This window comes from Crocuta crocuta, unplaced genomic scaffold, assembly GCF_008692635.1.
Source record: "Crocuta crocuta isolate KB4526 unplaced genomic scaffold, BGI_CrCroc_1.0 scaffold64, whole genome shotgun sequence".
NCBI lineage: Eukaryota > Metazoa > Chordata > Mammalia > Carnivora > Hyaenidae > Crocuta > Crocuta crocuta.
Genome location: NW_027530640.1, coordinates 7477752 through 7499954, shown reverse-complemented (window position 1 = coordinate 7499954; position 22203 = coordinate 7477752). Strand labels below are relative to the sequence as shown.

The window sequence follows — 22203 nt, the reverse complement described above, 5'->3', positions numbered from 1 at the left end:
GGGGGGGGGGGGGGGGGGGGGGCAGGCTTGGACCTGTGGGAAATTGGGCAAGAGATGCTGGTGCTCAGAAGGGAGTGTGGGCTGGACCAGCTCCTGATGAGGAGCAGACCACTGAGAGGTCAGACTGAGTGTGGTGAACTGATGATCACTGGGGCCAAGGAACACTCACAGAGGGAGCCGGAGAACAGAGGTGTTAAGGGGGGATCTGGTCAGAGCATCCACAAGAAACGTATTTCAAGACCAACGGCATATCTGACTGTGGTAACCATTGCTCAGAAGGCTAGAGGGTGAGGATGGGGAAGTGGCCACTGGATGTAGGCCATGGGAGGCTGTTGGTGGCCCTGGTAAATGGCAGTGGCAGAAGCCTGGCCAGGATGACAGGAAAGAACAGATGGGGATGAGGGTAGAGGGTCCCATCCCTGGAGGGACATGAGGAGGGAGGATGTCCTTTCAGAAATGGGAGAAGGTAAAGTAGATTCAAATACTGGAGGCTGGGGCACCTGGGTGGCTTAGTCGGTTAAGCGTCCGACTTTCGCTTAGTTCATGATCTCGCGGTTCGTGGGTTCGAGCCCCGCGTCGGGCTCTGTGCTGACTGCCAGCTCAGAGCCTGGAGCCTGTTTCAGAGTCTGTGTCTCCCTCTCTCTCTGACCCTCCCCTGTTCACGCTGTCTCTCTCTCCTAGAAATAAATAAAACATTAAAAAACAAACAAACAAAAAAAAAAACAAATACTGGAGGCTGAGCAGGCATGAAGGGAAGGCCGACTCCCTTGCTGCAGGGTAGGCATTGAGGGAAGGGGAGATGGGGTAAAAGGGGCAGAGAATCGATAGGGAGGGCTCTACAGGTGGGAAGCTGGAGGGGTCTGGTCTGATGAACAGGAGGTGAGATCGAGGGCCCACAAGGGGGAGCCCTGAGGGAGGCGGAGCCAGGGCTTAGACTGGGGAGTCCAGAATGTCCAAGAACAAGGCTGGCTGACAGGAACCTTGGTAGGGCTTACCTGCTCACCACCATAGGATTCTTACCAGGTGAGGCTCTGCCAGGTACGTGGCCTTCACACAGGGGCAAGGGCACGGGCAGTGAGCTAATAATGCCACATGGGGTGGGAGTGAAGAAAGCAGGGGACAGTAAAGAGTGGGGAGGCTGGAAGCAGGGAGACAGGAGGCTGAGTAGGAAGGGGGATGTGAGGATGCAGGGTTACTGACGAGGGAGCACTTTGAGGTGGCGACAGGGTTTCAATGAGGTGCGGACACTAATGGGTTGGAAATGTTGTAGAGATGGGAGATACAGTGGCCGAGGAGCCAGAGTTCTGGAAGCCAAGGCTGCCTGGGACAAGGTAGGCTTTGGTGGGAGGCCAAGGAGAACACAATCCGGGCACTGAGGACAGAGTAAATGGGGTATGACCAACGTGACAAGGAAGCAGATGGGTGGCAAGTGTGAGGGAGGGCGGGGCCTTCTCCCTAGGAGAAAAAATGGGGCCTCGGGGAGCTCCCACGTGTCCATCCTCAGGGAGGGGGGTGAATGTCTGAGAGCTGCCCCCACCTTCCCAGGCCAGGTCATGCTCTTGAGTGAACTCCTGGTAACTGGATCCAGAGGCACAGGCGCGGAGGCCCTGTGCAGCTTGAACTGCCAGCACGGTTGCTAGGGGACACCAGTCGGCGTGTGACAGGCTGCTCATCAGCACCGCAATTTTTTTGTCAGCTGTGAATAACTCTGGGAGACGGCGGTGGCCATGCTTTCCTGAGCTGCCTGCTGAGGCCAAGGCCTGCGGCTGAAGTTTTAGGAAAACACGTAAAGGCTGATCATAAAATGGGACTTCAGGCTAGTGGCTGCAGCGTGGCCCTGCTTCTGCTTCTGGCCTGGCCTTGTGGGACACATCCATCAGGGGGGATGGCCTGTGTTTCATTCCCAGGTCCAAGCACTGGGCCCATGCCTTCAAGTCCTCCACGGAGCCCCTCTATGCAAGCCGCCCGCTCTTCTAAGGGCCAGAACAGCAACAATAACCACGACGTACAGCAGAGGACACTGTGCTCCCACCACCACTGTGACTCCAGCATCAGCTGGCACCTTATTCCCATTTTACAGAAAGGAAACTGAAACTCAGAAGGCACAGAGCCGGAAAGTGCTGGAACTGGATGCAAACCCACAACTGCCCAAGGCTTCAGTCTCAACCCCAACCTTAGCTCCCTGATGGATGCAGCCCAAGCTGGCCTGGTGCCCAGTCAGAGGCTGGATACTCTCGGCTGTTGGCACTAGGCCACGGCCGGGCCACCACCAGTCATGGGTCTCTGCAGAAAGCCTCCCTTGTGGCAGAGCTCTCAGCCCTGTTCACTCATGCAAGCCACCAACGCGTGGCCGTAAAAGGCCCCACGGCTAGACCTGGAGGGGGTCAAGCTGGCACAGGGCTCTCTGACTCTCCCCAGCTTGCCAGGGCTGCATACCCACTCGCCTCAGTCTCAGCCGGTGCCTGCCAGTCCAGCTCAGGGGCTGCTGGAGAAGCATTCTGACAGGGCCCTCCTGAGTCCCGAAGAGCTGCACAGACTTCAAAGTTGGCCCTGTCTCCTCTTCCTGGCGGAAAAGTGGGTTGGTTCATGCCTGACTTTGGAGAGTCCGACCAGAGGCCTCTCTGCAGGGCAGCTCTGGTTGCCTGGGATGTTGCCTTGACCTTGGCCCCTTGGCCCCACTTGTACCAGCTGACAATGAGGTCCAGAGGCTGGGGGATGCTTTTGCTCAGGAAATGCACAGAGTAGGTTAAGCCAACAACTCTCCTGATGAGAAACCCCACCCCCCCATCCAGGTCCAAATTCAACTCAAACCCTAGAAAACACTAATTCCTCTAAAGCTTTGTGTCATTAATTTTCCAGAGTCCTCGTTTCTTTACCTGCTCATTAGGACCGGGAGGATCTACTTTGCCTCTTTCTTCAAGATAATGATTAAATAAGTAACCCTGTACCCGGGCCTCCCTACATGGCCCCGGCGGAGCCAGTGGGCTGACCAGCATGACCAGGAAGGTCAGACCTGAGGGGTCATTTGGGAAACAGCAGGGGTAAAAGCAGGGTGTTGTCCTAGAGACCTGGAGGGTGCAGACTCAGGGGTGGCCAGAGGACAACTTTGGACGCAGCTTTGGTCTCTGAAAGTACTCGATGTCCCAATGTACCTGATACCACTGCCACATGACACAGGAGGCTGAGCTGCCCAGGAAGTAGGGGCTGCAATGTAGATGGCTTTGCCCTCGGCCCTGGCTGGAGCCAGGGACATCTGGTGTCCCCACTCTGCACCTCCCCCTTCTGACCTGGGGGCAGACCTGGGGGCAGGCTGGCTGCCAGGCAGTTAGGCTTCCTCTCAGGCCATCGGGGTCATTTCACCCTGACCAGGCCTCAGGGCAGAGGAATAGGGCTAAAGGAGACTGGGGAAGCCAGGTCCAGTTTCAGAGCCTCTACCTCATGTTCGCCTCAACACGGCACAACACCTGCCAGGTTGTTCTACCCATTTTACAGACTCGCCAACAGAGATAGACATAAGAAAAGCAGTTGCCTCAGGTCATACAAAGCCCCCTCAATGCTTCCATTCAGGACTGCTTCCTCATAAGGAAGGAGAAAAGGGGAAAGGACAGACGTTGTGTGTCTGTGCTCATGCATGGAATATATTATGACATGATCCCACGTGCTGTTGAACCCCAGAACTGAATGTCCCTAGAACAGGCCCTGGGGTTCAGAGAACATCCTGTTTCATCTTTGAGTTGCCTCCAACTTGGTGGTGCTATGTTATGTGCTGGAAGTAACACAGTGGGAAAGTAAAGTCAAGTTCAAGGGCATATGCCACGGAAGGTGGAACCTCATCTTTTTTTCTGGGGTAGTAGGAGGGAGTGGAACCTGTGGAGGGCTCCCATGCTCCAGGAGGAAAGCAACTCTCACTCTCCCTTAACCACCACAAATTACCCCAAAGCCACGGTGTCTCCTCATCTTACTCTGCCCCCAGAACTACCACCCTGGATCAAGCCAAGACCACCTATCTCCTTAGTACAGAGCTGAGGGCAGCTTCAGCCAACCCATTCACTGGCTGCCCCTCAATTCATTCTCAGGGGGACTCTTTGGAAGTTGCAGCCACAGAGGGACAGTCACTGCTTAAAACATTCTGCAGCTTCCACACACACTTTGGTCCACCCACTCAGCTTCATCCTTATAGTCCACACAGGCTGACTGTGCCTCCAGCCTACCCATATACCCCTACACCCCACGTTAACACCTGTCATCCCTGCCCTGGCCCAGCACATGCCTGGCGGGCTGATATAACTTGCCGCAGTTCCCAGTTCCTCCCCTGCCTCCAATTCCAAGCTGAAGCTCATGTGTTGGGAACAGGCATGGCCCACGGAGGCCACTAATGGGGACAGAGGCCAGCAGAAGCTGGAAGCCTGGGTTGTGCCCCAGCTCTGATGTCCTAGAGCCTCAGGAACGTAGCAAGGTACCTACCATTTAAGCCTATAAGAGGACTGGGACAAGAAGGGCTCAGAGATCCAAGGCCTAGAGGCTTCCCTGTTCTGCACAGTATCAGTTACCCCCACCTTGTCAGAGAACTGGAAGTCCTCAGCCCCTTGGCCAGACATCACCATCTGGAGTCCTGGAGAGCCATGGCTGCTGCAGGACGGTGTACACAGGGCAGAAAGACCTTGGGGATGCCCACCGGGCAGGCCGGCAGGTGGGAAGGTGACAGGGGGACTCACCCTCTCCAAGTCCTGCCGCAGGTGTGTGAAGAGCTTCAGGCGGCGGTATAGGACGTCTTGCTCCTGCTGGGCCAGGTTGTCCACCTCGTCGGTCTTGGGGGTGAGCAGTGGCTGGTTGGCGTTGGCTTTCCTCTTCAGCTTCCAGTACTGGTAGATGAAGTCAACCAGTGCCTCAGCCAGCTCCAGCCGCTCAGCCACCTCAGCCGGCTCCACCAGCTCGTAGAAGTCTTCCTCCAGCTGCTGCAACCGCTGCTTGCGTAGGGTCACCTTCTCCAGGTCCTCGCCAGCTGGGCTGGGCTCCACAGGCTCAGAAGTGGGCTCACTCCGAGGGCCCCCGTCACTGTGCTCCTGGCAGAATGACTTGAACTTGACCTCATCGTTGTCTGCTAATATAGTCCGCATTTCCAGGCCATGGTCAAAGGCGCATGTGACATGGAATGCTGTGACACAGGAAGGCATGGAGCACTGGGGAGAGAGGAGGGGAAGTGTCAGGCATGAAGGGAGGTCTGGTGGGAAGGAAGAAGGATGTGGGGCACCCTCCAGGGTTCCACTGAGAACCCAGGATGCTGATGATACCCTATGTAAAATGGCATGGACCCCAAACATCCTGTGGGTGTGGAAGGAGCTGTAGTATTTGGGAAGGGGGAACTCTGGGGTAGCCTGAAAGGAAACGGGGTTCAGCACCATATATCTTGGGGAAATGGTCAGGTGATCCGACAACCCTTCGGGGATTAGGCTGCATTACACTGTGGGCAAAATCACTTTGGAACAAGAGGCGTCAAAAGAAAGGCTGGTGATGGGTCACTGCCTCCTTTCTGCAACATCATCTCAGATGGAGAGTCATGCCCCTCCTCTGTCCTCTGGGAAGCGGTGCTGGACAGGGACCCTTTCCTTTTCTTGCCCAGGCAGCTAGGGCCAACTCAGGGACTACTCACTCCTCCCTCGCAGCCTTGGATGATGGCTGTGGGCAACTGATAAATGTTTCAGGAATACCCCACCCAACTATTAATGACTGCACTCACAAGTCACTTGAAAGTCTTACAAATGGGTGGAGGCACATCTAGTGTTTGCAATGAAAACTGCTGCTAGAGAAAGGAGGAGGACAAAGGATAAACCCCTACTTTCCAAACTATAGACCAGCAGCATCGGGTCACCTGGGAACTTGTTGGAAAAGCAAATTCTCAGCTCATTCTTGATCTACTGAAGTGGGACCTCTGGGGGTAGGCCCAGCAACACACAAGCTCTCCAGGTAATACTGACGCACACCGGAATTTGGGAACCAATGCTGTGGACAGACTGGTGCAGCGCTGTCCTGCAGGGGGAGAGCCTATTAGCTCAGCTGGATGAAAAGGGTTTCCTACCTCTCCCACATGTTTGATGTCGGACATGAGGTCAATGTATTTATTAACCCCAAAGACAGCTGCTGTTGGGGAAAGCCAGGGTCCCTCAGCAATGCAATGGTGTGGTAAGCCTTTGCTTTTGCAGCCTCTACCCCATGCCTAGAGGAACTGGGGATAGAGGAATGCCCCTTGGGTGGGGTTCTGAGTCTGGCTCCAGTCCCAGGCATCTGTGGCCCATTGGTGGTTCTGTCTGTAGCACCATGGGGGTGGGTGTGGGGGTGCTGGCAGCCGTGTGTTTTCCAGAGTGTCCCAGAAGCACCTCTCTAGGCAGCTGGTCTATGCAGGAGACCTCCCGGGTGGCAGTAGGTGAACAGGCCACGTACCTGAATGCAGGTGCCTGTGCACTCCTTGCAAAGGCTGCAGGACAGAGCCCAGCGGCTGGCTGGGATATGTGAGATCTTGGTGATGGGCTCCATCTTCTCAGGGCACCCGATGCTGACCTGGGCAGGACACAGGGAGCCGCATCAGGCCTCTCATCCCCAGCCTGCCTCTAGGGATCCCCCAAATGGGAGCTGTCTGCTGAAACCAGGCAGTGGGTGCACAGAGCAATGGGAGAGCCCCTGAATCCCAAGACCTCCGTGACCATCTCAGGCTGACCATTGAGTGTGTTAGTGTTTACTCACCTATGACTAGTCTTAAAATGTGACTCTGTTTGAGAGTGCAGAGCAGTCTGTGTAACTGAGTATGTGTGTATCTCTGTGTACACACAGATTACTTATTATAACATGTATTTATTTAATTGATGTTTCTAGGCAGCAAGTAAAGGCCCTAAAGCAGCATTTCTTCTTGGGGGCTTCCAGGGCTTTCCTGGCCAATAGGGATGTGCCTTTATTTAGCCCTTCCCATCCCTTCTATGGGGACAAACCAACAACCACACCTAAGTCTCCTGGGCACAGCCCACCTCTTAGCCCCAGAGGGTGCGTCTGCCTCCCCACTGCCCATGTCTGAAGATGGAGGAAGGGCTCCTGTCCAGAGATCCTAAACCAAAGGGCCCTCATGGTAGGGAGAAGTCCCTGTTGATTCTGCTTGTCTCTGCTGTGCCCAGCCCAGAGTATACTCAGAGGTAGTTCCAGCTTTAAGAGGCTGATCTGGGAGTAAGATACCACTGTCAACACAACCACTATCACCACAGAAGCCTACAATGTGGGTCCGTACAAGAACTTTTCAGACTAAAAGCCCACAAAGGGTAGGGCCATCTGCTGACAGGGCTGCCTGGCTTGCTTGTAGGTACAGGCAGCATCAGACCGGGGCCTCATTCTGGGTCTGGGGACACAGCAAGGCTAGGTCAGAAATTCTGGTGGATGTCACCATTTCATATCTCAAATAAAACAGGATAACCTTCCAGAAGTCTGGTGCCTCTTCTAACTCAAAGTGGGCCTACCTAGCCTGTCTCCCATGGTCCCCCTCCATGCAGACTCCACACCGACCCTTCCATCCCAGCCATAGCCATAGTTAGCAGACCCACTATCCACTTCTAATTAGCTCTCTGCCTGATTGCCCGATTTCCTTTTAGGTCAGCCGGCTCATTTTTGTTCTAAACAGGGGGTATGACATTGGTTGGAACCACTGTGGATTTGGAAGGGCTCACAACATGCTTTCCCCTCTACTCCAGTGCCTGGTGTCTGCCCAGCTCTCAGACCTACCACCTGGGTCCCCCAGTGCCCATAATCCCATTTACCCATGGAATTACCACCTGAGTTCTGTCTAAATCCAAAGCTCTCTGTGGGTTGCTGCCCCAGTTCTTGGGTACCACATAGGAGATACCCCTTTTTATGCAGACCGGTTCCTTCTTTCCCAGTGGTCTGTAACCAGAGTTCTGAGCTCCATGCAGACCCGCTTCCCCAGGGCCGCCCCACGGCCACGTCTGCCCACCTCAGGAATCCACAGAGCGCAGCTGACGTGCACCCACTTGGTCCCGCTTCTGGTGGGCTTCAAGGCTCCTCCTCGCTTGGGGCAGAGCAGGCACTTTGGCTGGACACCCAGGGCACACGTCCGGCACAGCCAGCTGCCCGTGGGCACCTTGAGGATCCCATAGCACGCCTGGGGAGAGAGCAGGGCAGTCACAAGTCAGATGCATCGGCCATGTGCATTTGGTCAGGATTTAGCTGCAAATGGTCCCAGCCTCAGCCCGACCTAGAAGCTGCAAGTGCCACACTGCTAGTAGGCTCTGGCAAGGAGGCCTCCGGAGGGATTGTAAGGCAAAGACGCCAGTCCTCTGTGGAAGGGCTCAGCTCTGCCCTCTGTTGGGAGGGAAGTCGCTTTGGCTAGAGATTCCTAATGAGTGATGGATTTCAGAAGCGGCCATGAACTCCTGTAAGTTAAACATACATTTGGGTATGTATGCTGCCTAAGGACAGGGCCCAGAGCTTTCTTCCTCTTTTCAGAGATTTGGGAAGGCGGCTCCTCCTAGTCATGCCTACGGCTTATGGACCTAAGAGCGACTGGTATAAGGGATATGAATGAATGGGGGGTACACAGACAGGTGATGAAGCCCCTCTGAGCTCCCTAGAAGCTATTTCAGAAGTGGTGGATAAGGAGGTGTGTGTGTGTGCATGCGCGCACTATGGTAGATCCACTGGGTTCCAGTCAAGTCTTCTAGAAACAAGGCCCAGAACTGCTCCAAACCTGGAAGCTTTGGAGCCCAAGATCAAGATGTCGGCATGTCAGACAGCACCCAATTTATATCATCAATAATGGTAAATACTTATAAGCCCGGACTACACTGTTCTAAGCAAACAGCTCATTGGAAGTACCTTAATCATCACAAGAAATTACTTATCTGAAGCTGAGGAAATAGAGGCCCAGAGAGGTTAAGAAATGACCCAAAGTCACATAGTTTGTAAAGGGAAGGGCCACAATTTGGAATCAGGAACGCTGGCTCCAGGCTTTACTCTCCATCACTGCACTGTGTTGCCTCTTTAGAAGTTTAGGATGGTGAGGAGCACAGGAGGAGGGGCAGGGGGGCAGGGTGCTCAGTGAGGGGAGTCAAGGAAAGCCCACAGGAAAAGCATGGAAAGACCACCCAGTGGACATTTACTCCAGTGTGGCTGACAGGGCTGAGCCAGGGGGCACTCACTCCGTTCCCTCCTCCTCCTCCCCTGCCCTGCTTAGGGGCCTGTGTCCACAATGCTGCTGCATTCCTACAGCCAGGATGACCATGTCCAGGCAGCGGCCTGGCCGAGGAACATGTGAGGGGGCGACTGAGAGGATGCCCACCTGGTGCACGCAGACATTGCATTTGTCACAGAAGACCATCTCGTTGCCATCTTCGCCCTCGGGAGAACGGCACACATCACAGACGACGTCCTCATCATACTCGATGCCCAACCCCTCCTGTGTCTCAATGGCCCGCGCCATATTCTGGTGGCACAGGGTCTCCAACTCCTCCAGCACACGCTCTAGTGTCAGCTCGTCCAGCTCTGGCCTCTCTGTGAGGACAGCAGGGGAGGGTGTTAGGAGCCTGCTCTGTCAGGCAGTTGTATGGAGGGGTCTCCTCCCACCCACTGTGTGATGGGAAAATGCACCCATTGTCGCGGGCCTCAGCTCCGTCATCCGAAAACAGAACGGGCAGGGCCATTCAATCTCAAAGACCCCTGGGGCAGGTTATTATGGTGTTCTGACTTTTGACAGCCTGCTTGTGACCACACGCACGTGTACATGCAAATAACATGGAAGTATCTGTGGGAGGCAGCTATATGCATGGAGAATCCACCGCTTGAACTGTGTGTATGGCAGGAATGGGGGACCTTCCTAGGAGATGTTAGTGGGCTTCAGCCAGGAGCCCCATATCAATTGTCCTCAGCCTCATTTTTCATCCTAGACTCATTAATGTGCTCACTTACTCTTCATGTAATGGTCAAGCTTACTAACGATATTCTCAAGAACTCTGGAAATTACATGCTATTAGTGCACTCACCTGACAGCTACAGAAAATGAGGCACAAGACACCCCAAATAACTTCTCCAAACTAGAATACAGCAGGGATTTTCTCTCAGATCCATGCAGTGCCAAAGCTCAGTTGTGCCCATACCCTTCTGAGGGTGGCATTCAGAAGAAAACTCTGCTCGGCCTGCTCCAATCCCACTCCTGTCCCATCTGGTCACCTACCCATCTCCTTGAGCTCCGAGTTGATGAGCTCCAGCCAGTAGGCATCAATCTCGTCCAGGTCATAGCGGCTGCCCCCAGGCCAATCAGGCTGGGAGCCCTCGCCAAGTTCAGAGCTGCTAGGGGACACCTGGGTAGGGGGGCCTTCCAGCGGTGGGAGGATCCTAGGAAATCAAGAGAGGGAATCATGAGAGGAGGGATCCTTAGCCTGCCAGGCTCACGGGGTCTGGCGGGCTCCACTGAGTCGGCCAGACTAGATAAGGAGCTGCTGGACAAGCGAGGTGTGAGATTTTGATGCGACCTCCTTACACTACCTCTTCCTGCCTGACTACCCTGCAGAGACCCAAAGGCCTATCTATGGGCAAGCAGGAAAGCAGAACAAAGGGCAGAGTGTGGGTAAGGAGGGGAATGGATGCTGACCCATTGCCCTGCATATCCTTTCTGCCCAGTGCACTCCTCTACTGGTCCTCTCATGAGGCTTTAGCTAAAGCTCCATGATCTAGATCTGCCCTGCCCGGGCCTATGGGAGGCAGTCCATGTGCTCTCACTGGGCAATGCCCAGTGTCGACCACTGTGGGACAAGTGGGAAAGAGTGGGGCTTCAGGTCCTTCAGCATGCCCCTCAAGGCTAGGGAGAGGCCAAGATTATCCCCATGACCCCACAAGGGGAAGTGAGGCCGGATCTCCTATAGGGTAAGAAGGAGCCTTACCTGAGTACACTGCAGTAGCCCACCATAGCCCTTTCCACATGAAAGCTTTACACCTCCAGAAGACACATGTCTCCCACGTACCTTATCATTCCCTCAGATATGGCATAACCTGAGCAGTCAGTCTCTCACCATGGTGCCCCCACCCCCACTGCAAGATGGAGGCTTCCTCCCCTGGATCCACAGGTGGGCCTATTACAATCCCAGAATCATATACTCCAGGGCAGCCCTCCCTTGGGTCATATGGCTCTCCCTGGGGCAGCTCCACTTGAAGGGTCCTGTCTGCAAAATGTGGACCCAAAGTCCTGATACACTATTTTTTTTTTAAGTAAACTCTATCCCCCACGTGGGGCTCGAACTCACAACCCCAAGATCAAGAGGCGCACGCTCTACCGACTGAGCCAGCCAGGCGACCCTGATCTACCACTTAATGTGTTATCTGGGCAAGCTGCTGAACTTCTGTGTGCACAGTGACCTCATCCAAAAAAATAAGCTAATGATAATAGTACTTACCTTCTATGGTTGGTAAGAGTCAAATGGATGAATATGTGTAAAGCTCTTACAATAGTGCCTGGCACACATTAATCACTACAGGTGTGTAAGGGTGTATTTTAAGACCTTTGGATATTACTTTGCTCCTTCTGAAATGGAACCAGAGGGCTTTTGCCTGGGGAGGGCACAGTTCCCCCTTTTGACTCAGTTGTGCGCTGCCCCTCAGTTCCTGATGCCAGTTCAAAATGCCAGCTCTTCTCACCCCCCACCGGTTGCCATGGTTATTGCTGCAGAGCCTGACTTCCATCTGGCCAGCCCTCCCAGGGGCTGATAGGCCCCTCACTTGCCCAAGAGGCCTCCTGGGGTCAAAGGCAAGGGCTGCCAGGGGTTGTGACTCAGCGCAGACAGGGGACGGGAGGGGTGGGCAGGATGGCACAGACATGGCTAAACTATGGGGAGGACTCCTGGGCTCCAGGAAATGGGCCAGGTGTCAGCCAGAGGGGCAGGAAGGATGAAGAAGACAGGGAGGCAAAAACGGCTTCCAGACCCAGGGAGAGGCTCAGAGGAGGTTGAGGGGAGTACGGAGAAAGGCCAAGTGCTTGGTGCCACCTTCTCCCACACGAGAGGCCCAGATTAAGGGAGGCCTCAGGTAGTGACTGATGGCAGCTCCCTCCAGCCCCCCGTAAAATAGGTCATTCCAAACAGATGCATTACTGATACTCTTAGTCCTATAAAATCCTGCCTTCCCTCATGAAGGTCTTACTGGAATTAATACATTCTTTTAAAAACAAAGACAAATGTTGTCTTGATGCTGCTTTGTGTCCCCAGCGTATGTTCAGTGAGGTTTTGGACATAACCTCTGTTTGAGTGCCCTCCCACCTACTGGTGTAACTGCTGACACCTGTGTGCTCTGTCAGAAAGTTCCTTTCTTTCTCTGAGAATCTAGGGTTAAGGGGCTCACACCAGGAAAGGCATTTCCTGTGCTTTCTGGGGCTCTCGTCCTCACGTGTTACACATCTTCTGGCTCTGGCTGTGGAAGAAGCTATTTCTACCAGCCGCCGACCCACCTGACCCTAGGCCAAGGTCTCAGTCTCAGCTGTCAGCCAGCAGGACAGAGATCAGCTGGAGAAGGTGGATGGCCTGGGCTGGGACCTGGGGGAGGGTCTCTACTTCAAAAGCCTATACCTATACCAGAGGTTGGTTCTGCCCTAGGTCGAGTCTTTTGGCCTCACTGAGGGGGCAGCACAGGTCATCACTCAATTCATGATCAGGGGATAAGACAGGTTCTCATTAACCAGATAAATTTCAGAGCAGGAGGTGGGCAGACCTGCACAATGGCCAGGGAAGAATGGACAAAAAGGGAAAGACAGTGGGGCCTGGGGGAGCAGTGGGGGAAGAGCAATGAAAGCCGGCATGCCAGCGTGATGGGGGCACAGACTCTCTCTGGGCCTCACAGGGGCAACCCAGTGCTTGTTCCCGCGGCTTGTAACTTCCTGGCCCAGCCCACTAGGCCCTGGCGGTCATGCAGGGAATTCCCCAGAATTTCCCGACTTCCTCATCTCTCAAATGGGGACAGTAAAGATGTACTTTAGAGGGCTGATATGGTAATTAAATGAGAAGATGAACATAGCAGGCTCAGCACAGCGAATTCTCAGGAAGTGCTGCTGTTAATAGTTCTAACCACGGTCGCTGCTGTGCTGGCTTCGAGATAAGGGCCTTGCAATGGGAGGTACCCTGGAAGATGGAGGGACTGGGCTAGAGGGAGATAGGGACGACTTCACAAAGAAGACAGCCCCTCCCTACCTTCAGTCTATCCTCTCCAAAGAGCACAGACAGGCCAGGAGTGCCCGGCTCCTGTCAGCTTAGAGCAGCCGAGCATACGCAGGGAATGCACCTAGAGAAGCCAGAGCAGTCTGAACACGTGCTCTCCTCTCGATGTCAACAGATAAAGCACCGCGAAGGCAGACAGAAGCCAAGCTACTGGTGTGGAAGCATCTGCAATTAATTACGCAGGCTACTGGATGTTTCCGGAACCACCTGACATTGACATCAAGGAGGGAGGACAGACAGCTGGGCCAAGCCTAATCAGGACTCCCCTCTCTGTCCAGCTGGTGGCCTACCCCTCCCCTTTGCTACCCTGGGTCCTTGCCATGTGTATTCTCATTTCATCCCTGCCACACCATTAGGCAGCTACAGTTACCAGGCCCATTTTACAGAGGAGAAAACTGGTTTAAATTGGTTAGTAGTAGTTCTTCAGTAGGTAGATATAAAGGTGTCAAACTGGCTAGGAGCTTAATCCATGCTTCTGGCCCTGGGTAGGGGATGTGGAGAATATATTCCCTCTCCAAATCCCACATATTCTCTCTTTCAGAGACTACTGGAGCTCCCCTGTCAGAGGGCCCAGCACTCGGCCCTCAGGGGCCACAGGATGAGCCCTGCCCAGCCCCCGGTCCTCACAGAGCACCTAATCAGGGTTCAGTCTTATCTGCCTCTGTAACCTCATGTCCAGCACAGGTATGGCACCAGGCGGGCACTCCTAGGTGTGGTGGCCAGGAAGCAACAGTGCACTGTCAAGGGAGGTCATGGTCGTAATCTTTGACCCAGGACTCGTCAAAATGGGCCTAAGTGAGAGCCACGGGGCTGCCAAAGCCAAGCATGCAGGAGGGCCGGGGAGTTTAGGACATCAGGTCCCTCTGGCCAGAGACGACTTAGAGGGTTTTGCAGGGTGCAGAAAACATCACTTGGCTGACCTCTGTCGCTGGAGGCAAGGCCCATGGCCACGAGGCACCAGGGGTCTCTGTGACCCACAAGACCCAAAGGCTACAAAGCCTGGAGAGATTGTACTCGACCCAGCCCCAACCCAGCTGCCACCTTGCCCTGGCAGGGAATCCTCCTGAGGAGGATCATAGCAACTGCTTCCAGAGCACCTGCTATGTGTCAGCATTCGACTCCTTCCCACTTAGAACTCCTTAAAAGGGAGTTAACAAGTCAAGAGCATGGCTTATTCCTGACCTAAGGACTATTTAAAAGCTCAGAGATTTCCCAGATAAGACCTGGTTGTGGGACCCAGTTAGGACTGAAGTGAGGATAACCCAAGGCCAGTTTTTACTGAATGCCTGTGTGGGTCAGGTCCCGTACCAAATGTCTCCCAGGCATTGTTTCCCTATGCCATCTTGAACACCGTATAGGGTAGATATACTGTCGTCATTCCCATTTCACAGACAAGGAGACAGAGGCTCAGGGAGATTATGCTTCTGGCCCAACGTCACACTGAATGCAAGTGGCAATTTGAACCTAAGTCATGTGGCTCCAGAGCTGAGTTCTCAGCCTCAAAGGTAAACTGCCAGTATTTCTGGAACTTTTCAGGGGTTTATATGACCAAAGAATCTAAGAACAGAGACAGGCTATGAAGGTCCCTTGCCCTGGCCTGCCTTGTTGAGGACCCCCTAGCCTGGGCTGCCCGACTTACCTCACCACAGGCTCTGGAATGGCCTCTGCTCCAGCCGGCACCTGCACACCCTTCTCCCATTCCTGTCGCCATGGATCGGCCAGGATGTAGTAGTCATCCGGGCTGAGCTGGCAGGAGTCTGGAATCTTCATGGCTGTGATCAAGTCTGTCCGAAACACCTGTAAGGAGCGGGAAAGGAAAGAGTGCCTCAGGGTGGTCTGCTCCACACCCGGGACAGAAAAGGCAAATGCAACTCCAGGGGGCTTGCTGTTCCCCTCCCCCCACGCCCCCACCGCTTACTTCAAAGTAAGAAGCCAACACAAAAGCAATAATTACATTAACACATCTTCCCTGAACTCAGCACAGGGCTCTGCACACAGTAGATGCTCAATAAATGTATTGAATGGAATTCACCTGTGTTCTGATCTGTTAAAGAATGGACTTTGAATGATAGATGAGAGTGGAACTCAGAGAGAAGAGGAAAAACTTGCCAAGAAAGGCCAAAAACCTAAGGGAAAAATCAGATGGTAGGAAGGCTTCTGTGCATACTGCCATTAAGAGACTGCTCGGGGAATTTCTATAGAAGGTTTAAAATTACGCTCCACTGCTCATGTCCTCAATCTCTCTCAAAATAAATAAATAAAGGGGTGCCTGGGTGGCTCAGTTAAGCAGCCGACTTCGGTTCAGGTCATGATCTCAAGTTTCGTAAATTCAAACCCCATGTTGGGCTCTGTGCTGACAGCTCAGGGCCTGGACCCTGCTTGAGATTCTGTGTCTCCCTCTCTCTCTGCTCCTCCCCTGCTCGTTCCCTCTCTCTCAAAAATAATTAAAAAAAAAAAACTTTAAAAAATTTTAATATTTTTATTTATTTCTAGGAGAGAGAGAGAGAGAGAGAGAGCGTGAGCAGGGGAGGGTCAGAGAGAGANCCGACGTGGGGCTCGAACCCACGAACCGCGAGATCATGACCTAAGCGAAAGTCAGACGCTTAACCGACTGAGGCACCCATAAAAAATAAATATTTTTTATTTATTATAAATAAATAAAAACTTAAAAAAACGAGGGCAGGGGGGCGCATGCCTGTGTGGCTCAGTGAGTTAGGGATCTGACCATGATCTCGTGGTACATGAATACAAGCCCCATGTCGGGCTCTGAGCTGATAGCACAGAGCCTGCTTGGGATTCTCTCTTTGCCCCTCCTCTGCTCGTGTCCTCTCTCTCTCTCTCTCTCTCAAAATCAACAAATAAAAACTTGAAATTATGGTTGTATTGCAACCACAGGCTCAAGCAGAGGTGTGAAGGAGTGCAGGGCACCAATCCCAGGCAAAGAAAGTATCAGGAGCTTATATAAATAGCTGAGGGAGAGGCCAGTTCCGGTGGCAGCTCAGAGACTAGTTCCCCATGAGTCAAGGACTCCAACGACTCTCAAGAACGAGGACACCATGTGCCCCGCTGAGCTGGGGTAACACAGTGCCATACTCTGTGTGTGACACAGTAAGAAGAAGAGAAGGTTGCATTCGTTCTCAGTCAAGCCCATCCAAATCTTCTCAGGGCCAGGCCATGAATGTCTACACACTCATGCTCTGGTTTTCTTCTGGGCAATGGCGAACTCAGGGGTAATCTGGGCGTCCCCGTAGTCTGTCTGTTGCCCCCCTGCCCCGACCCTCGACTTCCACCCCAGAACAGTCTCCAAACCCAGCCCTAGCTGACTCCGGCAGTGCCTCTCCTGCCCAGCTGCCTGACCTCACTGTGGTCTCGCACAAAGTGTTACTGCAGGACCTGGTGGTGGCAGCTCCAGACACAACGTGACTTGCTTAGGCACCAACTTTCCCAGCGGTCATCAAATGAGAATCACAAGTTGAGAAACCACTTCAATGAGTTTTCCAGGCCTCTGACCAAATTCCAAACCCACCACTCTCCAAAAAACCAGCATCACTGGCCTTCCAGGGGTTCATGACCAACTTGTTTAATGGTAACCTCTGCCTGCCAGGGGCCCAACTCACTTGGCTGTGTGTGTCTCATTCAAATCTAGGGCCACAACAACAAGGAAACACTGAAATGGGTGTACCAAGCGGGACTCGCAGAAACATCGTGCAGAAATCTAATTAACATTTGCATCTAGCTACAGAGGGCTTGAAAAAGGTCAAGTTTCTTGAGACTCTATTTGCCAATATAATTTAATTGTTAAGACTAACACCCTAACATTTAATTAGGGTGCCAGTGTGAAAAAATTAAAATGAGATTACGATTAAATGGTAATTAAGCAGAAGATGAAATGTGGGGAAGATTTCACAACCCTGATAATTTGCATATCTTATTAACAAGCAGTAAGGCGGCTGATACAAGAACACAAACACAGGTGCTTCTGTGCTGTCCTTCAGAAGTCCCCCTTTGCTGGCTTGGGCCCTTCCCAGCCGAGGCCTCTGCCGAGCCCAGCAGGGCTGGAGTGGGGTTATTTTCCTCCGGACCCCAGGACAGGACCTGGCGGGGTGAATGGAACCCACAGTCGGCTCATCACTGCCTCTGAGATCTCCTGATCCAGGTAACCCAAGTGGTACAGGCCAAAACACTGTTGCTCCCGTGCCATGGGGAGCCTCCCACCGGGGACAGCCCATCATCTGGCTCTAGAAATCAACCCTTCACTACTGTCGCCAAGTGTCCCTACAAAAAGGCATGGGTAAAACTGAAACCTTTTGCTGTTCCCTCATCCTGGGCTGTGGTATAAGCACCATTTCTTTCAGGATTCCTTTGCACCTTTCAGGTGCTCACTCTGACTCAAGGAGCACCAACTGCGCCGCAGAGCCATCTTCCACCTGGCCATCCTGCCTCAGGCCCCAGCACTTAACACCCCCCCACAATGAACTGGTGTGCTCCCGTGGTTTGTTTCTCGACATCTGCCCTGCCAAAGCAGTCCTGCGTTCTGTTATGTACTCAGTGCCTGCCATAATGACTGCCACATAGCAGGTGCTCAGTAAATAGTAAATGAATGAATGAATGGCCCTCTCTAGGGAATTATCTGAGGCCTCCAGCTGGCTCCTTGGCAGTGCTTTTTGAACCTGCACTAATAGGGTGAGAGACCTCATGGATATATGCAGAGCTGAAATCCCCAAGCCGGGCTCGAAGCCTAAGGACCAGCACACTACCCAAGCTGGAGTCTGGGAGGCCCAATGTCAGGCTACACCAGCAGGGGAGAGGTGGCCCTGAGTAGGAACAGGAGCGGCACTGGAACTCTGCAGGAAGGGATCCCAGGCTCAAGGGATCAGAGAGATTTAGGAGTGAGACAGAGGCGGAGGAGGGGTGGGGGAGTCTAGCCCCAAGACAGTTCCAAGTTTCATCGTCCCTCACTTAGGTAGCAGGTAGCAGACTGGACACAATGGTCCTTTGGGGCAGGAGACTGATGGAAGTTCAGGAAGGGGAGCACTATCATAATAGTAGCAGCCAGCACTTAAGGAGCACTATGTGTTCAGTACCCGTCTAAAGGCAGTTCTTGAATTAATCTGAGTTCCTACACTAACTCTGTGAGGTAGAGGCTACGATCATCCTTACTCTGAGACTCAAGTTAGTTAAATCACCTATACAAGGCCCTACATGCTGGAAGTGAAAAAGGATCCCAGCCCATGGACTCTGAAGCCACCCAGCACTCCCCCAGAGCCCCTCTGTCCCTTCTGGCCACTTGCTCAAGGCCTGCACAAAAGCCAAATCAGATAGCTTCCCCAAAGGCTAGAATATGCAAATCAGAAGGTGGCCTTTGTGAACTGCAAACCCTTGAATGGCCTTCCACTGTTCCCTCTGGCTGAGCTGGAGGAATTACCAGGCCCCTGTGGCCACACGATAGATACTCCATACTCCATACTCCGGAGCACTTTTCACCCTTGGCACGTGGGAGGAGCCTGCTGGGACACTTCTTTCTTGCCAAAGTGGGGATGGCCTGTTTCACCTTGGAGGTCTCAGACGTGGGGGTCCACATGTGCTCTGGGAAACCTTCCTGGGTCCCAGGCTGGGTTCTGGGCTTCCTGTGAACTCCCATTAGCCCTGTGTTGGGGTCCCCTGGTTTCTTCCTCCACAGCCCCCACATGAAAGAGGTGAGCTCAGTGAGTGCCAGCTGGACCACAGGCTGGAGCCCGACAACGTACACAGGGTCTACCACACGTGAGATGCCAACAAAGGCGAAAGGACTCAAGAGCCTTCCGTGAATCTACCGCCACCTTCTTGGGTTGCTGCCCAAGGCTACTTACAGTTGGGCACCTCGGTACCCTGTACCTTCCAAAGGAGCCTCTGTGCATTAATATAAAAGCTGTCCACAAATACGGCAACCCGACTGTCACCCAAACATCCTTTTTGTTCTAAACTGCCAGAGGTTGAGCTTGAAAGAAGCTCACTTACTCTCCTAAAACGCCTTTGAATTATTTATGAAAACTAAATAAAGAATAAAATGGACGCTGATGAACTGGAAGCCTGTCCATGGCGAGAAAGTTGGAAGTTGGAAAACAAGCAATTTCCCAAGAATGTTAATGTTTACTATTTTTTCTCTCCTATGGCAGAAAATGACAAATTGTCTTTAAAGGTCTGCTGCCTAGCAACCAAGTTCTGAGCTGCCTGGGAGATGTTAATTGTAGCTTCTTCAAACAGTATGAAGAATGATTAAAGGTCTAAAACTTCAAACAGTAGGAAGAATGTTTAATAACCAATCTGAATGCCGAGGTGCCAATATGGCTCTGGAAGGAGCCGAAGGCCCTACTCTCCCCAGATCTAGTGACAACGCACATGGCCTTGACCTCCACTTCCTTTTCCTCAGACTGAAGACTACAACCACCGAGCCATCTGTCTGGTTTTCCACACCTACTTCCCCAGGAAGAACCCCAAACAAACTCCACTAGAAACTGTCGGTGGGGGCTGGCATGACCTCCTAAAGCAAAGAAAATGATGACAGGCAACTTCCACTATTCCCTGCACAGAGTTCTCAAGAAGTATGTGATTGCAAGATTTATGGATGTTATTTGAATATCTCATCCTGGGACCTTGAGCTGTGTCCTTTTCTCAAGAGTGAATTATTGTATCATAGAGTATTTCAGACACCAAGAGGAAGTTCAATTACTTAAGGAAAGGCCCCAGCACTTATCATCATTACAAAATATGATTATTTGTGTAATTATTTGTTTAATGTCCATCTCCTGTAGTAATTAGGCTGAGAAAAGCAGAGACTCCATGTGTCTGGTTTATCATGGTACCTGTCTGAGGTACAGTGCCTGGCATGCACCAGATGCTCAGGAAATGGGGTTCAACAGGGCGCCTGGGTGGCTCAGCCAGTTAAGCATCTGACTTTGGCTCAGGACATGAACTCACAGTTCATGAGTATGAGCCCAGCACTGGGTGAGTCCCACTTCTCTCTCTCTCACTCCTCCCTCACTCACCTGCACCCTCTCTCAAAAAAAAAAAAAAAAAAGAAAAGAAAAGAAAAAGAAATGGTGTACCACAAATGAATGAATGAACCTTAGGATTTGTCTGAAGTATGATTAAACTCTGAAGTTTCCTGTCCTGCCTAGTAGGGGAAGTAGAGGCAGGGGGCTGGCCTGAAAGATCCTTCTAGGTGGACATTAGGAACTGGTCTTGGTCACTGTCCCAAAGCCAATGAAAACAGCTTTTGCCAAGGATGCCTCTCCTTGACCTCTGTCCACACAGGAGTAAAGGTAGGAGTGGTACCCTCCTTCAAATCCCCGCAAAAATGGAGGGTCTGTCCTGAACAAGCCAAGTGAAATTACTACCAAATACCTCACTTTATTTATTTTTGAGAGAGAGAGAGAGAGAGGGAGAGAGAGAGGGAGAGGGAGAGAGAGAAAGAGAGAACACAATCAAGGGAGGGCCAGAGAGAGGGAGACAGAATCCGAAGCAGGCTCCAGGCTGCGAGGTCATGACCTGAGCCAAAGTCAAGACGTTTAACTGACTGAGCCATCCAGGTGCCCTCCAAATACCTCATGTTAAATCACAATTGCTTTTTCTGAGCACTTCATCTCATTAGAAACAATAGCTAATGTTGAAAAGTCATTGTCCTGTTAAACAAGGCGCAGGCTAAATGCTTTCTATACACGATATACATATATACATACCTTATTACCTCACTAATTCACATTTCGACCATTTTACGGACTGAGACTCAAAGTAAACCACTCATCTGAGGTCTGCATTGTACTTTAACCACTGCAATACTGCCAGGGAACCGGGAGATATTTCTTCTTTTTAAGAACTCTTTCTTTGGCTGGAACATGATAAAGAGCATCCCAAGCCAAGAACAAATTTACTTAAATTAGGCATAAAACACCAGAGAAGTGCTCTGAGCATAGCTACCCTCTGCCCAGTCCTATTAACCTGCCTAGGTTAATTTTGTCAGATACTTCTCCCTTTCTCTCTCTGTCTCTCTCACACACACCCTCTTTTCTCTTTCACAAGGATAACAGCACTTCCTGCTCTTTAAAGAATTTATTACACACATTTCTTTTGCAAGACAAGCCCCAGAGGCTGGGAGGAATTTCCAGCTGGCGGGAGCAGTGGTGTTTCCGACTATACTATAAGTGGATTCTGCCCTCCACCCCTAGAGGAAGGCAGCAGGAGTCTCAGAAAGCAGGCACTTAACCCAGTGGAAGGGCTCCCCCTCATTCCTACCCACCCACCAGCCTTGGGGGGCGGCAGAGGAGCTGCTGGCTAGAAATATGGCTTAAAACCACAGGGCAAGCATGACACTTTTTTCGATTTCTCCTGTTCGACCTCTCACAATCGTGGGCATTTTGCATTTTACAACAATAGATACCATCATTGTTTTAAAATAAAATCTGTTACTTCAAACATCTGCATAGGACTTGTGCTCCTCTGGGAAGGCATTTTATTTATCCTGTGGTTTTGCTCCCCAACAAATTCTGGCCACCCATGCCCTCACCCAAGGTAGAAGGGTCCCATTTTCTAAAACAACAGGGTAAGCCAATAAGCTGCATCCTCCTTCTTCACTTGCTGCCTTTTCGGAGGGGGTGGGAGGGGACTGCTATAGGAACTTTCATGAACCCTGGGTCTGGCAGACACCTCAGTGGTGACAGAAACTGTTCACAAGTATCACCTTTTTCTTCCTGGACCTGTCCCCTAGGGCAAAAAGCTAAGCACTGGTGAAGGGCCCCTGTGGAACCCGCAGAGAGGCCCTATTCTCTCTGCTAGGGATATACTGATTAATCATCAGGGCTTGCAAAGGAAGCTGACAAATCCCAACTCATACTCGCCCTGTTCTGGGACCATCAAGGCTTTGTCCCCAGGGAGGCCAGCTTCACCTTCACTCACTTCCGGTATCTTCTCCACCTTCAAG

The 22203-nt window shown here is 52.2% G+C and overlaps 1 protein-coding gene across 6 annotated transcripts in view; it reads right to left on the bottom strand.

Moving 5' to 3' along the window:
• Positions 1–22203, bottom strand: part of JADE2 (jade family PHD finger 2) — a 49057-nt gene that overhangs the window by 9939 nt on the left and 16915 nt on the right. For all 6 annotated transcript variants that reach the window (XM_077768655.1, XM_077768656.1, XM_077768654.1 and 3 more), the window contains 6 exons: positions 14887–15044; positions 10223–10383; positions 9332–9543; positions 7988–8155; positions 6439–6555; positions 4716–5180 (listed from right to left, as the gene is read on the bottom strand). In XM_077768655.1, coding sequence (XP_077624781.1) covers positions 4716–5180; positions 6439–6555; positions 7988–8155; positions 9332–9543; positions 10223–10383; positions 14887–15044 — 1281 coding nt within the window. The remainder of the gene's footprint in view (positions 1–4715; positions 5181–6438; positions 6556–7987; positions 8156–9331; positions 9544–10222; positions 10384–14886; positions 15045–22203) is intronic.